This window comes from Callospermophilus lateralis, chromosome 1 (assembly GCF_048772815.1).
Source record: "Callospermophilus lateralis isolate mCalLat2 chromosome 1, mCalLat2.hap1, whole genome shotgun sequence".
NCBI lineage: Eukaryota > Metazoa > Chordata > Mammalia > Rodentia > Sciuridae > Callospermophilus > Callospermophilus lateralis.
Genome location: NC_135305.1, coordinates 119,932,625 through 119,955,619, shown reverse-complemented (window position 1 = coordinate 119,955,619; position 22,995 = coordinate 119,932,625). Strand labels below are relative to the sequence as shown.

The window sequence follows — 22,995 nt, the reverse complement described above, 5'->3', positions numbered from 1 at the left end:
CTCACTGCAGCAAAACCTAGACTACTAGATACTAGGTGCCCAAGAGAGACTTTAGAAGAAAGAAAGGATATCAGAAAAGGTGGCTGCAGCAGACAGCAGCATGGTCTGCGACAAACAGGTGCTACATCACAGGATGCTCTCTGCAGTGACAGGAACAATTAACAAAAACATTAGTCCACTTTACTTGGTCTTAGGGTTAGCCTGGAATTTCCAAAGCTAATTGCTTAAATAGAAAATGTTTATTACATTATTACATAATGTTTATTACAGTCATTAAGAAATGAAACTGGTTTTGAATTTCACAATCTTACTTGTCACTGGAGCAATACCTTCCTGTGTGTATCCTTTATCCAAGGCAGAAGTCTCTGTTTAAAACAAGTAGGTTTGAAAATATAATGCTAATTAGCAGTCAATGCACAGCATTCCATTCCCTAGTGCACAACAGTTTGTTTCCTCAAGCCCCTGTAGCAGTTCCTCTTCATGGGGATTTGAGAAGTTAAATACTCTCAGAAAAATTTAAGAAAGAGGTTGGGTTGGGAGACGGCTTCTGTGAGAGTTTTAATATGCAAAGGTGGCCACCAGGAATCCAAACTCCTGCGACAGGCATCTAGCACCTTGTGGCCCATGAAACAGAGACCTCAGCCAGGTCCAGGTAAACTGACAGACACAAGAGTGAAGAAATGGAAGGGCCATGCTGTTAAACAATGAGTGCAACAATAGGATGTGCTGATTCAGAGAAGAGGCATGGGAGAACAGCCCTCCAGAAAGGCCTTCAGGGAGAACAGGATGACAGGAATGGCAAAGCCGAAAGAAACCAAATCCAGAGTGAAGAGGGGCTCACCCAAGGGAAGTGAGTAAGGAGGTGAATCGTCAAACGCCAGGAGAAAGCTTCACCAGAGATTTCTCAGGACTGAACCCAGAGCAGGAGATGCTGAGATCAGAAACAGCTTCCCTCCCAGGTAGGGGGCTAGGGGCAATTTTCACTCTAGACTAGAGGTGAAAACAAGCTAGATTAGCAAGAACCATTCTTGCCCCAGGTCTGAAGACAGGAATAGGCAGCCTAAAACACGGCCAGAAGCCCACTACCACCTTTCTCCACACAGAGCTCCTCTCCATACCCCAAGTAAGACATGGACTCTCCCACCAGGGCTGCTGTGCTAGAACCCTTCTCCTCTTCCCTGCTAACAGGTGATGCTCAAGCAGGGCCACTTCGAGGAAGACTTTATCTACATAAGGCTCCACCCCATTCCTGGTACCTCTGGGCCCCTCCCCTCTGTGTACCCAGCAGCTTGTCTTCTCTGGGTACCCAGCCATCCAGCTTGCCTGGAGAAATGACCAGAAAGAAGGGAAAATGAAGCAACACCAAAGGATCCACATGCTTTAAGCCTGGATAACGTGATTCATCGTGATTTGTCTCAAATGTGTGAAGTCACACCGTGGACTCCCTCACAACACTTCCATGCTGATACATACACATACAAAAACCCAGAAAGAGGGAGAAAAACATTCCAGAGTTGATTTTTCCTCTTAGAGAACTCTTATTCAAAAAAAAAAAACTGTTAACAACAGAAAATGTGTTTGTCTTCAAATGTTCCATTTGTTAAAATAAATATCCAGCCTTTACTATCCTAATATGACTCACAAAATCTGGGAAGTAGTTTCAACCTGGCATGACATTTCAATCTAAAAGGAACTCATAGACACATAAAATTGCTAACTGTGATCCTGCTTCATGGCAAGATTAATATACGAGATGATTTGGCTGAGTACCAAAATCATGAAGTATGTTTTTTATCTCACTGACACACCCATCACCGGCACCCATGGGCAAAGGATCCAAAGGTGTAATTATTCTATTCAACCGTTTGTTACCTTGTGAATACAGTTTTGGCAGGCATTTCAGAACATACTCAATATACTGTGACAAAAATAAGCAAGATCAAAGTACCACATCAAGGTTTTAGAACTCCTGTGTACAAGCTGACAATGCTCAGGTGCCTGAGAAAAAGGCAGGGGCAGAAAAAGAGACCATGCAAAGGCACGCATGAACTGCTTCTCTGATTCTGAACACTACTCTTCCAAGGCTCTGCATAGGAATGACATAGGAATGGAGCTCAGGTCATGTCCTAGCACAACCAGCTTCTGACCAGAGGTCCAAAGACCTCTCAGGACCCTCCCTGGGTCTTAGCATCACTTTCAAGGACAGGTCCTTCCTTGCCTCTCCCCCATCTTCCACATGAACTTCAGGGATCAGGCTGCTTCCTTATCTTGACCACGCCCAATGCCCACTCCATTCCTTAGCTTCTTCACATCCCAGCTATACCATCCACCATCACATTCTCCATCACTGCTCTTACCTGGGCTCCTGTATTGGCTAAAAGTTCTTTCAGAAAAGAGCCTATCAAAGGTGTGTGGGCAAAGTTCACATACCACTGGGACATGCTATAGCACATGGGAACGTTCACAGCTTAAAAAACATTTAACAGGTGGAGGCCAGAGAAACAGGGAGATGGAGCTCCACAGGAGGCTGAAGACAGCTGAAGGAACTGCCCAGTGGGAATTGCTGTTAATAGCTGCTCACTGTCACCACCCACACCCCAGTAGGGAGAAGGACCTCTCTCCTCCTGGCTCCTGCTGACTACACCCAGACCAAAGCTAGAGGAAGAGGGAATCCCAGGGATCAAAGTCCACAGAGGGCAGCCTCCAAGGTGCACACTAGAACAGAGATGAGAAGAGACTGCATGGGATGGACAGAGTGATCAGGACTGTGGCCACAAGTCCTCTATGTCCCAAATGTTCATCATGTGTTTTTTTTAATTGTTTAAAAACAATAATTTATATCATCTTCTCCCTCAGAAACTGTTCAAATTTTCCAGAATCAAAAATGCTACCTTCTACTGGATGAGAAGAGCACAAATTAAACTTTCAGGTTGTCCACTTAAGGCATCTTGTCTTTCTGCTACAAAGTTATGACACAGCACCATCCTGACAGATGGCTGTGTGATCAGAGAGCCCTACTGAGCATCCTCTATGTAACCAGGTGGAAACCACCTCTGCTTCACAGATGATGAGTGCACAGGCGAACAGGATGCAGAGGCAAACAGGAAAGCTCGGTTACTTGCTTCTGAATCCACAAGAGAAAAAAAATACCTACCTTATTCTAGAGTTATAAACACAGAGAAATAAGAATGTGTGTGAAAGCACTTTGTAAATGAAAGTATTATATAAACAACAGCAGAGGGAATACCCAGTGGCTGATTAGTTGAATTTGCTGAGGATTTTAAAGTTAACCTCATTTAAGATATCAAGGTAGACCAGAATAGGTCTAGGAGGCATTTTTTTTTTCTTAAGGAGTTATGTGCCAAAAACAATGGGGAAATTCGAATGTTTCAACAGGTGCTGTTTCAAAATTTGTGATAAACTTGAAATAGTAGAGGAAAGAAAATACTGATGCTAACTTGAGGCTAAGAAGTAACTTACTGATGACAAGAAATAGCAACAAGCATCTTCTCCAAAAGGAAAGAAACTACCTGGGAAGGTCTCTGACAGCCACAATGAGGGACTGGCACCAAGTTCTCTTCTGACACTTCTCCCAGAATTCAGTTTATGACCTAATGATTTAACTTTCTAAAAAGAGATTTAGAGATATGTTCTTTTCATGTTTTTGATGTGACAGATATTGATTTAATCAGATTTCTCTTGCACCTTCGAATACTCCCTCTGATAGGGCATTATCTTCTTCCCCAACTAAAGTGATGTAGTGAATATCGTCTAAGATGTGACCAAAGTGCTCTGCAGATTGAGTAGATATCTCAATGTAGAAAGAACACCACTCTGACAATGGTTAGAAGAGGCTTGTTGCAAAAAATAAAAATGGATATCCTACCTCACTATTGATTTTCATGATAGAATATAAATATTCCATCTTAGAAACTAGACTTAGTTTGCTTGACTTACTGAGTCACACACCCCTTAATTGACAAACTTACAGAGAAATATTCTCTCTACTGTACTACAGATAAATAGTATTTTAATGGATTGAAATAGGTATCAGACTTCTCCTGATCTCCAAAAATTTTCATCACACATTCTCTTCTCTAATGAAAAAATAAGAGAGAGTACAAAAGATTTCATAGTTATATATAAATCCACAGCACACTATGAGGAGTAAAGTATTTGCAGTGTTTGCTCACTGTAGTCAATATGTGGAGAGGTAGAGCAAGCAGAAAGATAAGCTGCTCACTTCCCACAATAGCAACATAAGAGTAAAACAAATTTACAGTCAGCACCAAAGGCACAAGTGTTGGGCAATCACAAGTATTTGCATGTTCAGCCCATAACAGCTACAGGCACATGATTTGACAAGGTCAAATTCAACCGAAGAAAACAACCAATGGGGCTGCAGTGTAAGTTGCTAGACCAATTAGGGAGAAAAAAATACAGGAAGATAACTAGCTACAATGCAAAAACCCTGGTTTTCAGGACTCCTCAACTTAAGACTTGTTTTGCCTAATGAGGAATCCTGAATTATGTTTTCTCTACAGACAACACAAATGATACAACATGAAAAGGAAAGCATTTTACAAGCAGGAAAGTCTCATGAACAAAGCGATAAAATACAAAAAGGATTAACTGAGTCACAGAAGGGAAGATCTGCCTACTCACCCCACACAAATTACGGTGACTCAAAGGCAAGTCTAAATGTATTGTCCATTTTGTGAAATTTATTGGGAAGTCGAAGTTAAATTTTACTTTAACACACACACACACACACACACACACACACACAACCTGTGAAGAAACCAACAATAAATCACACACACACACACTTTAACTTCATAATTTGAGTTTGGTTTCTTCCACCTTCAACAATACTCTACAGCTCTTCTGCCTTTTATAGTAAACATTTAAATTTAATCTCTCCTGACATTGAAATCATTACCTAAGCAATATCAATGTTCATATAAATTGTTAATAGAGTCTTAATTTGCATTTTTCATACTTCCACAAATTAATAGGGATTTGTTTGAATACACCATTTAAAACTTTGATATTTCTATAAATTACATAGCTAAATTTTAACAAATGAAAACATGGCTTACTATATTTCTTTTATTCTAAGGCACCAATAATTTTAAGACATACCATTAATTTAATAATAGCTTTACAGGGGAGAATAGTACTCCTTTAAATGAACACATCCACTCTAAGATGCAGCCCAATTTCCAAAGTGTTAAAATAAAGAAAAAAAGTGAACATAATCAAGAAAATACAATGATTATTTAGAGAGGGGATACAAAAGATTGTAGATAGATTGAAGCTAGACTTCCTGGGTTCATATTTTAGATTCTCTGCTTCCTTGGTGATCTTAGGCAACTTACTTAGCCTCTCTGCGCAATGAGACAATCTGCCACATGAGGCTGTGTTACTAGGATGGAGTTACTGTTTTAAGGTACTCTGAATGACCCAACAGGATAAATGTTATATAAGGACTAATTAAACAACAATAGCTATCATCATCATCACTACCAACTACCAGGGCTTACTGAAACATTTGACACATTCAGAGGTGAATATTTTCCAACCCAACAAGCTGATAAAATATTTTAATTCAATAAAATATTTACGACTGAATGAGTTCTCATGTCAAAATATTATAGTAAGTTTAGACAAACAGTAAAATAATTATATAACTATAGTCTTGCTCTTTAGAAGGCAGGAGAGGGAAGATTTTTAAACCAGGGTATCTGTGTGGTCCAGGCTTTAGACATCCATCTTGCATCTGCAAATTCAACCAATTACGAATCAAAAATACTTGGAGGGAAAAAAAAAACCATGTATAGACTCAATACAGTAAAATAACCATTCACCTAGCCTCAACATTGCATTAGTTGTCATAAGTAATATAAAGAAGATTTAAAGTACATGGGATATATGTAGGTTACATGCAAATAGAATGCATTTTATATAAGGGACTTGAGCATCTGTGAAGATGGGATCCATAGGAAGTCCTAGAACAAATCCTCCTCAGAAACAGAGGAATGACCATACTTTCTCTGTAGCTGTGGTTAACACCTTTATGGTACCGAGGTTCAAACTGGTAGTTGGTCAGCTATCAGAGGAGGCAATACCAACGTTTCTAAGTTCATCAAATGTTTCTTGTATCTGATCTGACTACCTTCCCTGGCAGATGCAGATATCCTTTAATGACACTTATCTTCTCACAGGCTACTATGAGCAGATAAGAAATAGGTAAGCTGGGCCAATTCACAAGGTTTTTGGATTGACCTTGATCAAAGTGAATCTGGGTGATTTTTGCTGATATGCCAAACACTATTTTTAATTTTGGTAAATATTAGTGTTATGGCGTGGATATAAAGTTTCCCTCAGAGACTCTTATGTTGAATGCTTGGTCCTTAATACAGCTGTGTTCAGAGGTGGAGATCTCGAAAAATGATTGGGTCATGAGAGCTCTGACCTCATTGGCCACTGGTAAGTGAATGGACTACTGGGAGGTGGTGGAAGCTGTGGGAAGTGGGACCTGTTTGAAGGCAGTGGGGTCCCTGAGGGCATGCCCCTCAGGGCTCTATCTTATCCTCCAGCACCAACCTCTCAGCTTCCCAGGTTGCTGCAATCTGGCTGGGCACAAATCACAGAGCCGCCACAAAGCACTTGTATGTTCAAACAGGAAACTTTATTGCCTGAACTCCAACAGCACTCCACGCACACTCCCCAGGAACTCTCCTGAACGCCACCCACGCAGCCCCCAGGAACAGCACACATCCACCAGAACTCCCTCCACTGGGCTGCACGGAAACCCACCAGAACTCAACAGGAACTCCAAAGTAGCGGGCGCCTGAGGCAGCAAGAACCGCCCCATTACTGGTGTAAAGGTCTAATATACAATTGAATCAATCCAGCATCATCATAATGGCTCGCCTCTCAACCATTACTTCTGGCAAAATACAAGGGGCCATTCCGACTCTGCTGTGGCTCTCAACACCAGGTGTCAGGAACTGAGCAGCTTTCTTCTGCAATACCCTTTTGCTATGATGTTCTGCCTCACCTCAGATGCAAAGCAATGAACCAGCTAAACATGGTCTGAAACCTCTAGAACTGTGAGCCAGAATAAATCTTTGCTCCCTTTAAGTTGTTTCTCTCAGGTATTTGTCACAGTGAGGAAAAGCTGACAAACACCATTTGTTACCATTCACCTCTAATCACAATGTTTGTCCCCATTCCTCTTGTCCCACACCCAACAGGAGAGCCACAGCCTCTCTGTGTTCCAATGAATGAAAGTTAAAGTCTGGCATCAGGAGCATTCAGTAACCATCTTCACAGTGGTTAGGCAATATTAGCAGGTGCTATAAGGCTGTGGTAGTTTAAAGTAAATAAACCTTTGCCCTTGGAGCATTTGAGGAAAACTAGACAGTCAATTCAGAGCATGGATTGGGCTCTGTGGACAAGGCTTCCTGGAATCAAACCTCCCTCCTCCCACCCACACACTCTGTGATCTTCGGCAAGTTATATCTGTGTTTCAGTTTTCACATCTGTAGAATGCAAATATCAGTATCTAACTCACAAGCTTGTAAGAGTTAAATGAAGTTTGTATCAGAATGTGCATGGCACATAATTAAGTGCTATGATGTGTTACCAATAGACTTCAATTTACATACAAAGAATGAACAGAGATGCTTTGCCTGAAAGAGATGTGTTTAAAATGAGTATAAATTGAATGTACTGCTATAACAACAGGCAGTACATATTTCTCAATCAGCAAAGTCAAGTTTCTGGAAGAGGACGGTATTTGAGTCTCACCCATAGCACTCCAGTTGGCAGAAGGAAGGGGTCACTTTGTTCCTCTGTGAGAGGAATCACAAGGGAAAGTGATCTTACTTGAAATAAGAGAGTCTCATTCAGCGAGCTGCCAGCTCTTCTTCCCAGTTTCTCCAAGTTGAAAAGCACCTGCTACGGGGCCACTGCCTAGCGAAGGTTGGTTAAGGGGTAGAAGACAGCCACCCTTTCTGAGGTCTAATCCAAAAGCCGACGATCACCCAGAGGGCTGTGATGAAGTCAATTTGGCCCAACTGTGAATCACTCTGGCTGCTGTAAATGAAACAGATTTCAAGATGATGAAGACAGTGGCAGAGTCTGCCGAAAACATCACAGCAGCAAAGACCAAAATAAGTCAGGCCAGTATTTTGGGTTGTTAACAGCTATTTTATTGGGGGAAGGAGGGGGACACCAGTCTTGGGATTGCCTAAATAGAAGGATTAAAAGAAAAATGAATGAATTAAGGTAAAGGCTTAAGACCAAGAGAGCAGAAATTAGGAACAATGAACCCTTTTCAGTTAAAAAACTATCCATGCTCCTTGGAAAAATGGCTGACTTCAGGTCTGGAGCAGGAAATATACAAGATAAGCCTAGAATATCTCCTGCCAGATAGTTCTCAAAGCCTACTGAGGCTTCATGTAAAAGTATATAGGACACAAGGACCCACAGAGTACCAAAAAGAACATTTACCACAATGGACTGCAACCAATATATTAAGATCCACAAATTCTTAAAGATACTTAGAAAAGCTAACTAGTTATCACTGGAAGTTGTTAGGGCCACAAATCATTACTCTGCAAATTCATAAAGGGAAAAAGAATCTTTCCCCTGTCTTTCCTGAATAATCTGAATTTCAAGAGATCCAAATACTTTATGAGGAAAAGTTCTTTATATACAAAATTCCAATAATAAATGCTGAGGTAGAATGGATTTAGAATCTCACCATTTTGTGCCCCATAATGATATGGATGTTCCATAACCATCTGTTGAGGCTAAAATCTTAGGTAAAGGGTAGAAATATAAGGAAACACTAATTGGACCCACTGATCAATCTTTTTTTTTTTAATCTTTGCCCCCAGTACTGGAGATTGAACCTAGGGACACTCTGCCACTGAGCTACATCCCCAAGTCCTTCCTATCTATCTACCTATCTATCCATCTAGACAAGGTCTCACTAAGTTGCTCAGGTTGGCCTTAAACCTGCAATTCTCCTGCCTCAGCCTCCTGAGTCATGAGCACTGCCTTCCCTGGCCCACTAATCAATCTTCATTTCTCAAAAAGAGAGTCATCCAGACATTATGTGTCTCACAATGTGATGCAACAGATTTTACACAGCAACACCCATGAAGGATACTTACTTGTCTTTGAGACTGAGTCTGACCAAGTTTCCATATCTAACAACCACATTATAGGAAATGTGAAGAACAGAAGAACAAGTTAAATGACACCACAAGTAAATCATCACCTGAGGGAGTGGGACATCACACTGGACAAACCAACCACTCACTCCTGCAAATCAATGGCCTGAAAAAAGAAGGATGGGGGCTATAATAATAGAGCTTAAAAGCCTAACAAGCAAATGCAACATGAGGACCTCATTGAGTTCCTGATGCCAACAATTACATAGTAGAAAAAACATATTTGAGAAAATTTGAATATGGGGATTATACTAAGAATTGTTAAAATTCTTAGGTATGAAAAAGGAACAGAAGTTTTTTTTGTTGTTGTTTCACTTTTAAAATATCCTTACTGAAGATGTAAACTGAAAGATTTGTAAGTGAGATGACACTATGATTATGATTTTGCTTTCAAATATACCAGCTCCCACACACACACAAAAAAAAATTTGTACGGAAGGGAGAAATAAATGAAACATGACTGGTAAATGCTAACAACTGTTGAAACTTGAGGATTTATTATGCCCTTCTCTTATATATTCCATTATATAAATTTTTTAAATGATTAACTGGAGATGTAGCTCTGTGACAAAGCATTTGCCAAGCATGTGTGAAGCCTGGGTTCAATTCCAATTACTCAAAAAAGAAACAAAACAAAACAAAACAAAAAGATTAAAGGTTTTAGTGGGAATTCAAGCTTACTTGCCACTGAGTCTTAAGGGGTGACCTCAATAGGGAACTCCACAAAGCAAACTTAATCTTTGGCCCCCTTATCCTAAAGAGATGCAGTGTCTTAACCAATAGGACCGTGAATTCAATACTATTGGAAGTGACTTACCCGAAGAACCAAGCAACTATGCTATAACAACCAAATGACAGCTCACTTTGTCCCAGTTAAGAGACAGCCTACAATGCACTGGGGTGGAGCAACACAACCTACAATAACTGAGTTGATGCCAGATTGTCCAAGTTTGTGGAAGCCCAAGGCAGCATGGACAAAAGTCAAACATATTTCAAATTCAGATCTTGGTCAATACAAGAGTTAAAAACTTTACTTATGTAATTCACAGAGTTTCTCCTTTACCAGTTGTAAAAATGTTCTGTTAACTGGCCCTTGAATTCACTCAGCTGCACTGGAAACAAATCTCCAGCCAACCAGTCCAGAACATATCTGTTTTTCTCTTTCTTTCAAACCCCTTCTGAAAGTTTGTATCTCCATTTGTGTCTCCCCAAAAAATCTTATGTTGAAGCCCAAATCCCCAATTTGTTGGTATTTGGAGATGGGAACTTTGGAAGTATCTAAGATTAAATTAAGTTGTGAGGGTGAGGCCCTTATGATAGGGTTAGTGGCCTTGTAAGAGGAGAAAAAGAGAGCTGTCTCTCCCTCTGAGTAATCAAAGAAAGGACACAGAAGCATATAGCAAGAAAGTGGCCATCTGCAAGCCAGGAAGAGATCCCTTGCCAGAAACTGAATCATTCTGCACACTGGTCTTCAACTTCCAGCCTCTAGAACTGTTAGAAAATAAATTTCTGTTTGGTTAGGCCACCCAGCCCATGGTATTTTGTTATGGCAACCCAAGTTGCCTAACACAGGTACACATTTCACTTGTTTTTCTATTTCTTTCAAACTCTTTCCTACCCCTTTGATGGCAAAGGTTCCAACATCACAACCATAGTTCAAAGCAAAAAGAGTGAAAAATTGTTGAAAATTATGGGTTTCCAATAATAGAAAATTTGACAATCTTCCCCCAATTAAGAAAAAAATATGGCCATTCATTTAAGCCCCCCAAAAGAACTAACATAGTACTAAAATTAAAGAAGGGTTAATAAATTATATATTATTCAAAGTAATTAAGAAAATAAGAGTAGATATGTATATTGGCAAGACACATATCATCCCAGGCAGTGAGAAATGGAAGTCTCTATTTAGATGCATGCTACAGATCTATTTATACAGAAACTCTCAGCAATTCTTGTTGCAGACTGCCTGGCTGCCCTCATGTCTTCAGAATTCTGTGCCATGAAAAAGTAACTGTCAAGGATAATAGGAACACAATTTGACCTACTTTTCCCTAGATTCTTGCAAAGTCTATAACTCTGGTTCTTGTGTTTATTTAGCTTCCATGTCTTGGGAACACATTTCCTTGCTTTCTTTGCAGGCAATCCTGTATGCCAAATGTTAAGGTCATTGATGGACAGTTCAAAAAACTCTCCTGGTCACCGACTTTAAGAATGTCCCGTTACACACAGATAATCCTCAGAACATCATCCTTCTGAAAAGACACCTAGGAAAGGAGGAACTTCGGCCTCCAGAGGTTGGAAGACCTTTACCACTTCTGACTCTTCCCGACCCAAAGAAATCAACACCAACACAAATACCCGCAACCCTCAAGTTTCACAAACCCAAGATGCAAGAGCTAAAATCTTTTAAAGTGGACAACCAAGACTTCATGTTTTAAGTTACAGTCCCAAATCATGTACACAGTTGCAACTTCTCAGTGAAGACTACTTAATAATGAGGAATTCCTACAAACTGAGTAGGACCCACCCAAGGTGCTCCCCTGGTGAGAGAAGAAGTCTGAGTAAGTCTGTCCAGTATCCAGAAACCCTGCTGGGGCCTCCTGAGTGGCTTAAAGATCCTGAAAGATAATCAGTAGAGCTTTGTCACTTCTCCTGTACCAAACATGTCTGACCTGCTCAGGTCATTAGATGCATTTAGTACTCAATGAGGGGCACTCCTTGACAGGAAATCATATTTAAACACACCATCAGGAAGTCAATATTTAAGATTCCTGGGGGTGTGCACCGTCCTCTTCAAGGGGATGTCCGGAGTACTAAGTGCTGGAGAGGGTGGAAAGCAGGAACTAGAAGATCACAAAGGAACTTTCAACTCCTAGATCCTGATCTATCTATCTCTCTCTCTCTCTCTCTCTCTCTCTCTCTCTCTCTCTCTCTCTGCCATGGGGTAGGAGTAGGGGGGGGGGGGGGTGTGGCCAGAGCCCGTCCTTATGCCCAAAGCTTGCAATGGGACGTCCAAACACATCGAAGGGCCTGAGGCTTACTGTCGGATAGGGCTGGCTGACTGCTAGACACCGGACACCTGCAGCTTCCCCTTTGAGAAGAGGCAAACAGTCCTTTCAGCGATGCCCGGGTTAAGCAACCTAAATTCAGGTGCCCTTTGGTTAAGTCAAGTGCATCTGGGGGTGGGGAAGCTGTCTCTCACCGAGGGGAACCCCAAACCCACCGTCCCAGACTCCTCTTCAGCGCAGTCCGGCAGAAAAGAGCCCCTTCCACCGCCTCCCTAACTTCCAGACCCCCCCTATAATCGCCCGGAGGGTGGGCGCGGGCTCCACGTGCGCTCCGCGGGCGCCCCACCTCTGGCCGGGACCACTCACCCGGCCCCCGGCGGCGCTCCGCTTTCTCCGCAGTGTAAGCCCGCTCCGCAGCAGTGCAGGCAGGTCCTTCAGCCGCGGCCGCAGCGACGCCGGCGGCTGCTCGCGCTCCGGCTCCCGGGCACTGGGACTGCAGCGCAGAGCTCTGTCCGCCGCCGCCACCGCCGCGGCCAGGGCCGGGCTCTCGCAAGGCGGCTGCATCTTGACTGAGCCCACCGCCATCCTCATGCCCAGACCGCGGCCGCGGCCCCGGCAGCTTCTCTCCACGGAGCTCGCTTCCGCGCGCCTTCCCCAAGCAGGGAGAGGGCGCGACTGCGGCTCCGGCGCGGGGCACGCTGCCAGTCGCTGCCCATTGGCGCGCGCCGCGGCCCCAGCGAGGCTCAGCCCTGTGCACCTCCCCCTCCAGCCTCAGTAGGACACTGGGGTCCCCGTTTTTTCCTGTACCTTGCAAGAGTTCAATAAACTTGTTCACTTTTTTTTTTTTAATGGCAAGTAAGAATTATATGTGTGACCAGGTAAGGAAAAGGGTGTAGATAGCAAAACAAGATTTAGCCCCTATACTCTTGCTAATAGCATAAGGCAGGAGAAAAGCTTCTAAGTTAAATCAATGAAAGGAGGGAAGTTTGAATTGTACCCTAAGGCTGAGAGGGAAAGATTCAAGTAGGCAGAAAGGAGGGTAAGGGTCCTTTAAGTAAAGAGGGGAAGTGTAACCAAAACGCCAAGGTGGTATCACACAGAATCTACTGGGCATTAAGAATATGTCATGCTGGTGGGAGAGGAGGAAATATAATGAAGAACTAGGAATGGATGCCAATGACACATTGTAGAAGGCCTTAAATCCTGTCACATTAGGCTTGAGCATTTACTAGAAAGAATTCTATAATACATTCCATTGTCTCTTATGGTTTCCTAATACCTGTCACTTATATTTATCCAAGGCTGAAATCCTACTTCGTGCCAGACTGTATCTGTTCTTATAGTGTTAAAACACTACAGTTCCAGTAGGTAATCATTGCCTTGAGCCCCAGAATGCCACCTTCCCTACTTCAAATATTCCCGTGATACACCTTGTCTACCAGAGTTCCTCCAGGACACTTCTGGTAAACATTCACTCTAAGGCAACAATGTTTGTACCATATCACCCCTAAGAATACAATTTGAATTATCCCATGAACCCACTCTGCTCCAAACAGAACATGTGTGTTCTGTCACCTGGTACAGGTTCTTGGTCTTCATGTAACTCCCAATGCGAGGCCATAGATGCCATAGATTCTGTGACATTGACCAAGTGTCTAAAACTTGACATCAATAAGGGTCTTTTGAAAATTTGATTTGGGTAAAGGTGATAAAGGACAAAGGCTATGTATTCTCAGTATAAAAATAGGTAGACAAGAACAAAGGGAAGAAATGGTAAACAGAAGAACCATGCCACAATTTCAAATCAAGCAGTGAACCACCCTACCACCTCTACACATGCGGAAGCCTCCGCTGGGAATGCCACTTCTCTACAGTGCTGTTCAACAGCATTTTTACACTGATTGAAATGTTCTCTCTTTTGCAGCCATTTACCACGTGTGGCTACTGAGCACTTGAAATGTGGCCAGTGTGATTGAAGAGCTGAATTCTTAACTTTATTTAACTTTAATTATATAAATTTAGAGGAGCATATGGCTAGTGGCTATCCAATATGGTATAGCACCATTCTAGAAATCCATATTTCTTTTCCTCATTTTTTATATTCAAATGCCACCATCTCAGTGAGGCTTTCCCTGACCATGTGATTTTAAGTTACAGCCCTTCCCATCCACTTCTTTACTTATTCCTTCCCCAGTCTTCCAAAAAAATTATCACCATCCAACATTCTATTTAATTTGCTTATTTATTTTGTCTATTGTTGAAATTCCTACAACTAGAATTAAATTCCATAAGGGGATTTTTCCCCTTTTGTTTAGTATCTAGAACATATTAGTTGAATAATTGAATGCTTTCATATATCAGAACTTAGTTTTTCAAGTGGAGCTTAACCTGGATTTTTATATAAAATCTCCTGGTTTTGCAATATTAGAAGCTTAAAAAAATGCAAATCCTATATTTTCCCAACACCACAAAGGTTAAACAAGACTGCTGGCCAGCAGTTTGCAACTTTTCCTAAATGCTAAGTTAACACAGCTGAGTTTTACTTAGGAGAATGAGCTTATCAGAGCTGAACTTATGGAAATATCTATGGAGAGAAAACACCCATTTTATTGACTATTGGCAGTGAGGGAAAAGTGGAGAGCAGGAAGATAGCTCTGATAATGACTAAGAAGCATTGAGAACCTGGGTTAGTCATAGCAGTGAAAGCAGAAATGAAAGCTTTGCTATTAGACAGTACAAGAGAAGATTAGGAAGAATAGAAAATTACTTCAGATGGTGTTGCAGACGCTAGGTTCCAAAGACAATCATTATAGCATCTTCTATCCCCACAAGCTCATCGGTAATGTGATCTCAAAACTGCCCCATAAGGATATGGGGTTGATAGCTCCATCCCCTTTCATCTGAGCAGGCCTTGTGAATGCTTTGGCCAAGTGAACACACAGAGATGACTTTATCAGTTCTGTAAATAGCCCTTAATTGGCCTGGCAGCTTCCTCTTCCTGCTACATTGGAACACTTGTTCTTGGGGCGTGCCCACTCAGAACCCAGCCTCCTTATTGTGAGAAACTGGAGCCACGTGGAGAGTCCATGTGAAGTTGCTCAGGTAATTGATCTCCCATTAAACAATGGCCTCCATTCTGGCCAGCCAAGCTTTCAAAGAATGTCTATACCTGTTGGCATCTGACTGTAACTATGCTTGAGGCATGAGCAAGAACTACCCAGCAGAACGCCATCAGCCCACAACACTGTGTGCAAGAATAATAAATTATTTAAGTCTTAAGTTTAGAGTGGTATCCAGTAAAAGATGTTCAGAAGCCACAGTTCCAAAAAAGTGTGAAGAACATACTCCCCTTTGAATAAAAAGGAAGGAAATTTATATTCACTTCTGTGTGTGCATAAAGAAACTCTAGAAATTTCTTGCAAGTGGTTGGCATTGGCTACATAGGGAAAAAGACAAGAGATTGTTAACAAATAACTATATGTCTTTAAACATGTGAATGTTATTACTTATTCAAAAACAAATTTTTAAATGGTTCTAGATTTAGCAAACCCAGGAAAGTAGGGCAAAGCTGGTTCTGTGGGCTTTAATTTTAAGTAGCAATTACACTGACTAAACAAGATAGGCACCCAAGTGAAAACCTAGCCAAGGAGAGGAGAGGGGAATTGGAGCTCTTGAGAAAGGACTAGAGAGAGTTGTGCCAGAATTCAAAAACCTGATGGTGAAGAGCAGCCCCAGGCTAGGAGATTAAGGAGGAGCAGAGGAGGTCTGCCCCTAGCTAAAGTTCAGCCCTTGGAGGACATGCCAATACAACTTTCCTTCCCAGTCATATGGAATTCAGGTAATGCTTTTTGTGGCTTTTTACCTTTTAATTATGTGGCCCCATATGGTTACCAAGAAAACCAAGGAAGTCATGGATGACTTTGTTTCCCTTGAGCTTCTCCACTGCCTACCTACCTGCTTGTTTCTGATAAGTGTAGAGAATGCATGTCAGACTAATGACATTGCCAACACTACAGCTATTAGGACTTTGATGAATCCTCTTCAGAGTCCATCTTCTCATCATATCCCATTTTGAATTCTGTCCTAATTGAAGATGTTTTGTGTTGCTCTACCACCTCTCAAAAATAAACACATGTTTAAATTTTGTTTTTCTGTTCAACTCTGCCAACCCTCCGGTATGTGATGACTCAAATGGATTAAATGAACATGACCTTCAGGAGGGCTAAGGTTGAGTAGGTAGGTGATCCAAAAGCAGATCTTTGTGTAAGAAACCCAAGGCTTCCCTTACTGCCTCTACCAAGTGTACCAGATAGAAGCATTTACATGCTTGATGCTAATGCTATTTTTATGTTTTCTTATAGAATGCATACACACTTGAGAGAAATGTAGCAAAATATGAAACGTTTCAAACCAAAAAATGTTAAGCCTTACTCACTTTTAGTTTTCAAGAATCATAAATAGAACTATCTGCCATCAGACTAGTCATGACAAACCTGTGGGATACTGTGCTATGATTTTTTTAGTACTCCATGCACTATGCATCATGCAGATATTCCCCTTGGGGATGGTAAACTCTCCTGTATGATTTGCATTGTTGACTCTAGCCAGCAATAGAGGCTGATAAGGATGGGTGCCAGAATGGATGCCGTTCCTTATAAGTTCATCTTCTATTCATTATAATCCTGAAACAAAATCTCAACATGCCTTTTCATTTGCTATTTACTACTCTACTATCATTCTGGAAACTTCCTTTTTAAGTTAGGTATTTAGAGTCACTGGACCTTTGGGTATTTGGATATACTTGGAAAAAATAAAATAAAATTCTGTTTGGTCAAATGCCCAAGAAGAAAGAAGACAAGGGCAACAAAAAAACCTAATTTAACCAACAGATAGCAAGAAGGCCAAGTCAATCCTGTCCCTTCCCCCTTCTCTGCTTAGGGGAAATTACTCATTCTCAGATCAAACAATACCTCCTCCTGTAAGACTTCTCTGCCTTTCCCATCTGGCATTAATCCTTACCCTGGTAAACCTTGGAATTTATCTACAACTATAGTTCTACCTTTACCACTTCTCTTGTCACAGTCTGTGCTGTATTTGAATTAAGTCACATATGCTTCTTATCTAACCTATTTGAAGTTGTAGACCTCTTGAAGATATTAATGATTTATTATTGTATTCCTCTCTGGCATTGAATAAAGTGCCTAGTACATGGTAGATGCTAAGTAAATCAATGCATGCATGAATGAATGATGGATGGATGAATGAACAAATGAATGAACAAAGCCATGACTACCTAAACAGTGCCAGTAAAGGGCAGAAATACAGAGGTCTTGGCAGGTGCAGAGTCTCTAAGGTTGTAAGAAAATGCATTATCCCAAGGGTGTTGGGAGGCTATAAATGGACTCCAGATGGTGGCATGTTCAGATCAGCAGGGAAAGAAGATGATTTTAGCATCAGTATGTAAAGTGCTTTAGAATATGGAGATGCAAGATGCTGGGCAGCCAGCAAAGCAGGTTACAGGATCCCAGGCATGAAGAATTAAAATGGTGATCCAGTGAATAGAAGCATCTCTTGTGCTTTTCTTAGGCTATTTATATTAGGGTATTCTGTGCACACTTTCTATGCTAGTTAAATGAAGTGCTGTTTATAACAGTGTTCCTAAACTTATATAAAGCACAGCACAGATAGGAAGAAAAGGGAAGGGGCAGATGAAATGATGCCTAGGAGAAAGTGGAGACTAGACTAGGCTGAGAGAAGAAACTGGGAGAGGAACCAGGACATTTTCTAAATTAATCCTGAAATTAAAGACCTTTGGGGATATAGTAGTCCTTCCTTATTTGCAGTTTCACTTTCCTTGGTTTCAGTTATCCATGATTAACCATGGTCTGAAAATATTAAACGGGAAATTCCAGAAACAATAAATTTAAGTCATGAAACTTTCTGAGTATCATGATGAATTCTTGTGCCATCTTGTTTCATTTCACCTGGAATGTGAATCAGCCCTTCATCCAGCATTCCTATTCTGTATATGCTACCTACCCATTAGTCACCTAGTAGCCCTCTTGGTTATCAGATGGACTATTGCAATATCAGAGCTTGTGTTCCACTGTTATTTTACTTAATATGGTATTGGCTACTCTTGTTAATCTCTTACTGTACCTACTTTATAAATTAAACTTTATCATAGGTATGTATGTATGGGAAAAAAATAGTATACATAGGACTTGGTACTATCCAGTTTTAGGCATTCACTGGGAATCTTGGAACATACTCACTGTAGGTGCAAATAAGGGTGCATACTGTGTGCATCTTGCTGTCCATGAATATTATACATTTGTAACATTGACCCAAGATAAGTACAGAATGGGCCATGAGCAAACTTATCTTTGGGCATATTAGCAATATTGTATGAGCTCAAACTGGCTTTTGCAGATCCTAGTGAGAAGATATAAATCTGGGCCAGAGAACATTGGGAGCAGCAGGTCTCCAAAGTTATTAAACATGAAGAAGGTCTTCAGCTTGGAGAAAATAACAGCATCCAAGGGATATCAAGGGAGTTTTTTTCAACCATTTTGAATACAATAAGGAGGAATTAGATTTACAAAAGAAGACACTAAGAGAAAAAAATAATTCTTCTCAATATAATAAAGCCTTTTTGATGCCTTCAAAGTATTTTCCAAACACAATGGTTGCTATTCTTGCTAAATGGGGAGCTTAGACTGAACTTGGTGGGATTTTTGTATCATCAGGTGGATGATTGAATTTGAGAACCTATAATGACCTTTCTAAACAAAAGTACAGTTAATTCACTGGCCCTCATGTATACTGAAGTGACTACTGAGCAGGGCTCCTCAGTGTGGTGTGGGGATGGGAAACTTGCTCAAAGCCCTCTTAGGGTTTTTGAAAGGACCTTTTCAAAATACTACTCTTTTTTTTTTAACAGTACTGGGGATCAAAACCAGGTAAGCACTTTACCACTGACTGAGCCACATCCCCAGCTCTGTTTTTTTATAAAATTTTTTTAGCTGCTGATAGACGTGTATTTTATTTATTTATATGCATTGCTGAGAATCAAACTCAGGGCCTCACACATGCTAGGCAAGTGCTCTATGCTGAGTCACCACCCCAGCTCCTCCAAAGCCCTAATTTGTATTTTATTTAGAGACAGGGTCTCAGTGAGTTGCTTTTGCTGAGGCTGGCTTTGAATTTGAGATACTCCTGTGTAAGCCTCAGGAGCCACTGGGATTACAGGCATGTGCCACTGTGCTCTGCGACTAGGCCACATCTTTAGCCTCAGTTCCTTCATTTGCAAAATAGAGATAATAACAAGAGCTGACTCCTAGGATTATTTGGGAATAAATGAGTTATTATCTAAAACACACTTAGAAAGGTACTAACAGGAGTATAAGAGTCTGAGAGATTATTTTCATTTTTATTTCAATCTGGGGTTTGTGGGCTTCAGTAGAGCTGAGAACCTCCTGAAATTATATTTTAAAATGCCCATGAATTTCTCTGATGAAAGAGATGGAGGCCTCATCAGATTTTCAAAGCAGGCAATTTAATAAGGAAATCTCGGATCTACAGCATTTTGATCAGAGCCTAACTTCCTAAATGTGGCATGTGTAGCAAACCAAAAAACAAACGGATATCCATCTACACTCAGTCACTTATTATGAATTCAACTATAATTTGAAGGATTGCTCCTCATTTGGTGGATATTCAACTATTTCAAATGGACATTCCCCACCACCAGCAGCATTACAACTGAGAGATCAAGCTTGAAAACGAACAAAGCTGACGCTCTACATGGCTTTTGTGAGGTGGGCCAATCCCTGCTGGCAAAGCGATATGGGGAAGGGCTAGAAGCCTGTGGTCCAGGACCTAGCAAAACAAATGGAAATCCAACACCCAGCATATCTGTTTGTACTCAAATTCTAAAAATACTCTGAAGAAGTGACAATCAGCAGGGATCACAGGTGAGAAGTAAAACCAGAGAGCAGAAAATGAAAGGTATTCCCAAAAGCAACTTTATTTTATTTCATTGTTGCATTTGTCTACTTGAGGCAACTCAGGTCCTCCCAGAGAAGAAAATGACAGACAGAATGGCACAATTTGGGGGCTGCGTTTTCTGGAGCATTTACCAGAGAATGTATGACTCCTCATTGTTACTGTTCGGTATGTATGAGACTAATTGTCTGCCATGAAAACAGGTAATCCTCAGAAAATTTCAGTCCCTAACAAGAGGGCAGAGATGTTGCTTTGCTGGCTTTTCCACCTCGCAGCTTGCATGGTAATAACCTTGAATAGCTACTCAGTGCTGTAAATAATTGAAACTGCCTTGCTTGAAATCTACTTTATTATTCTTGGTTTTAAAAAACGACTGATTCTTTCTTCTCTCTGGTCAATTTTGACAGCTTCCTGGAATGGGTCTTCCTGGGTTGGAGATTTTCCCTTTGGTTCACATTAAATATCTCTGGGATCAAACTAGACATAATGCTAATTTTGCCTTTAAAAAGATAGCAACATTGAACATTTTCGGGGGTTTAATCATAGTTCATGCCCAGTAAGCAAACAATTAATACTTAGGGAATCCCATCCCATCCTTGTTCAGCACTGTCCTAGCTACAGACGTCAGTGGCAAAATCAATACTCTAAAGGAGCTTAATATTGAGAGAGTCAAAAAAGGAGAAAACTCTGTAATAGTCATTAAGCTCCACTGCATTCTGATGCAAAATGGAAAGATGACTAAGTCAGGGGATGTGCCTTCTGCGGCAGCAGAGTTCTTATTAAAAACTGTTTTAGAATAGGAGTTTATAAAACTTCCATAACATCAGTGGAGGAGACAGATGGGAATTGGTATAGTAAAAGAAGACATTGTAGCTCAGCTACATTTTGAAAGATGAGAAGGATTTAGACAGGGAATGGGAAGGAATAAAATCATGAGACTAGCAACAACCAGGCTGTCTGTTGCTCAAGGACAGGGGCTGTCATTTAGGTGATAATCTAAGTGAATAGTGTTTTTTTGTTTGTTTGTTTTTTTTTTTTTTTTTTTTTTTTTTGGTGTTTGGCATGATACAACCAGAAAAACAATGTCCATTGATTGGTACTGGAAATTATCGGGCCTGTCAATGGTATGTGGGAAAAACAAAACACATTGGGTAGTCAGAAATGAAAGTATGCTGGGGTGTCTGGGACAGGCTGAATTATGGAGGGTCTTGAAAATCAGGCACAGGACGTTGGAAGGTGCCAGGTGAGCCACAGAGAGCAGGCATGTTTCTGGGTTAGGTAGGGACGTGGTGGAAGCATGTGTTAGGACTGTTAGCCCCTTGACAGGAGGCAAAGCTCCCTGGAATATTGAGAGTTGTATCAGTGAGGACATCCCAAAAATGCTGGGGAACATCGTAAGCTACAGAAAAACTTGGGTTATGAAATGGTCAACGCCCGAATAGAAAAGTTTAGATATATTGAACCAAAAACCCACAAGATGATGATATGGATATAGGAGATGAAAGGATTCAGGCCAAGAGGACACCTGCTCCCACAGAGCTGCCAAATGCAGCTTTGTTGGTCAGGAATCACAAGATAATGTCTACCAAACTCATTTTCCATTCTTGAAACAACATAAAAATAAACCTCTTTAAGTTTCGGAAAACAAATTCTGGAAACCAAATGGGATTTTGTGCCTCATGGTTTATTCCTAATTCCTTTCTCATCAGGTCTGAACTAATACCCCAACAGGTTGCTAGGAGAAATTATCTTACTAAACTTGTTTAAACTACAGAAAGGATTAAGACCCTCATTATTTTACAGAATGACCTATTTCATTCAAATGTAATGGGTGGATTTACACAGGTTAGTAGATTTGCCCAGGGCTGAATTGAAATCTTCCCTCCATATACTTTAGTCAATTCATAGGGAACCCTTTTCTATTATTAGAGGGAAAATACTAGAGAACCACCCATTTTAATTTTCCTTTTTACCAGTAAAGAGCAGAAGGCAAGTAAGTTGGCTGGAATGTATGGAGGGGTCAGACACAGCCCTTTACAATGGTGGTTCTGACCTTTGGCCCTCTGCTAATGACCAGGCAGCACTAATTCCTGATTAAAAGCCATGCCAGTGGACCCAGAATGTTTCCTATAAATCTCCTAAGCCAGCAATACTTCTCAGGATTTATGTATTAATATAAGGGATTCACAAAAGATGCAACAGAGAGAGTTTCCATGACAAAACCTTTCCAGAAGAAGCAAAAATGAATAAGCTCACTGGAAAACCACCCGAGGAGGTTAAATATGTGGTCAGGTTAGGTTTTGCTAAGGGACTTGTCTGGAGGCTTAACCCAGGCTGTCCTCATTTCACAACTGCAAGCTTGGGGGTAAACAGTCTGTAGAGGGCTAAAGTAGCCCAGAATGCTGGAAGTTCCTCGACACAAGAGTGTCCTGAGCATTGCTCTGAGTGGCCCTTTGACTAGACTTACCAGAAATGCACCCTGTCAAACTGTAAGTAAAGGAGAACAGACTTGTAAGCAGCCTGTACCTGGCCAGAGCTTTGAGTACACATAAGATAGCTCGTGCCATTCATAAGAGGTCAAGTCTGTCACGGTCTCCTGGGCTCCAATTCAGAATCAACACAAGTCCCTCCAACAAACCAAACTTCACAGCAGATTTTGTAGCAGCCCCATAAGGAAATATCTGGGTCAGACACAAGACAGCCTATTAAAATCATATAATGCTGATGCA

At 41.1% G+C, this 22,995-nt stretch overlaps 1 protein-coding gene across 1 annotated transcript in view; it reads right to left on the bottom strand.

Moving 5' to 3' along the window:
• The window catches only part of LOC143406544 (rap guanine nucleotide exchange factor 5-like), a 55,698-nt gene extending 42,787 nt beyond the window's left edge, over nucleotides 1-12,911 (bottom strand). Inside the window, exon 1 of the mRNA XM_076865391.2 lies at nucleotides 12,626-12,911. Coding sequence (XP_076721506.2) covers nucleotides 12,626-12,850 — 225 coding nt within the window. The 5' untranslated portion in view covers nucleotides 12,851-12,911. The remainder of the gene's footprint in view (nucleotides 1-12,625) is intronic.
• Nucleotides 12,912-22,995: the final 10,084 nt, after the last annotated feature.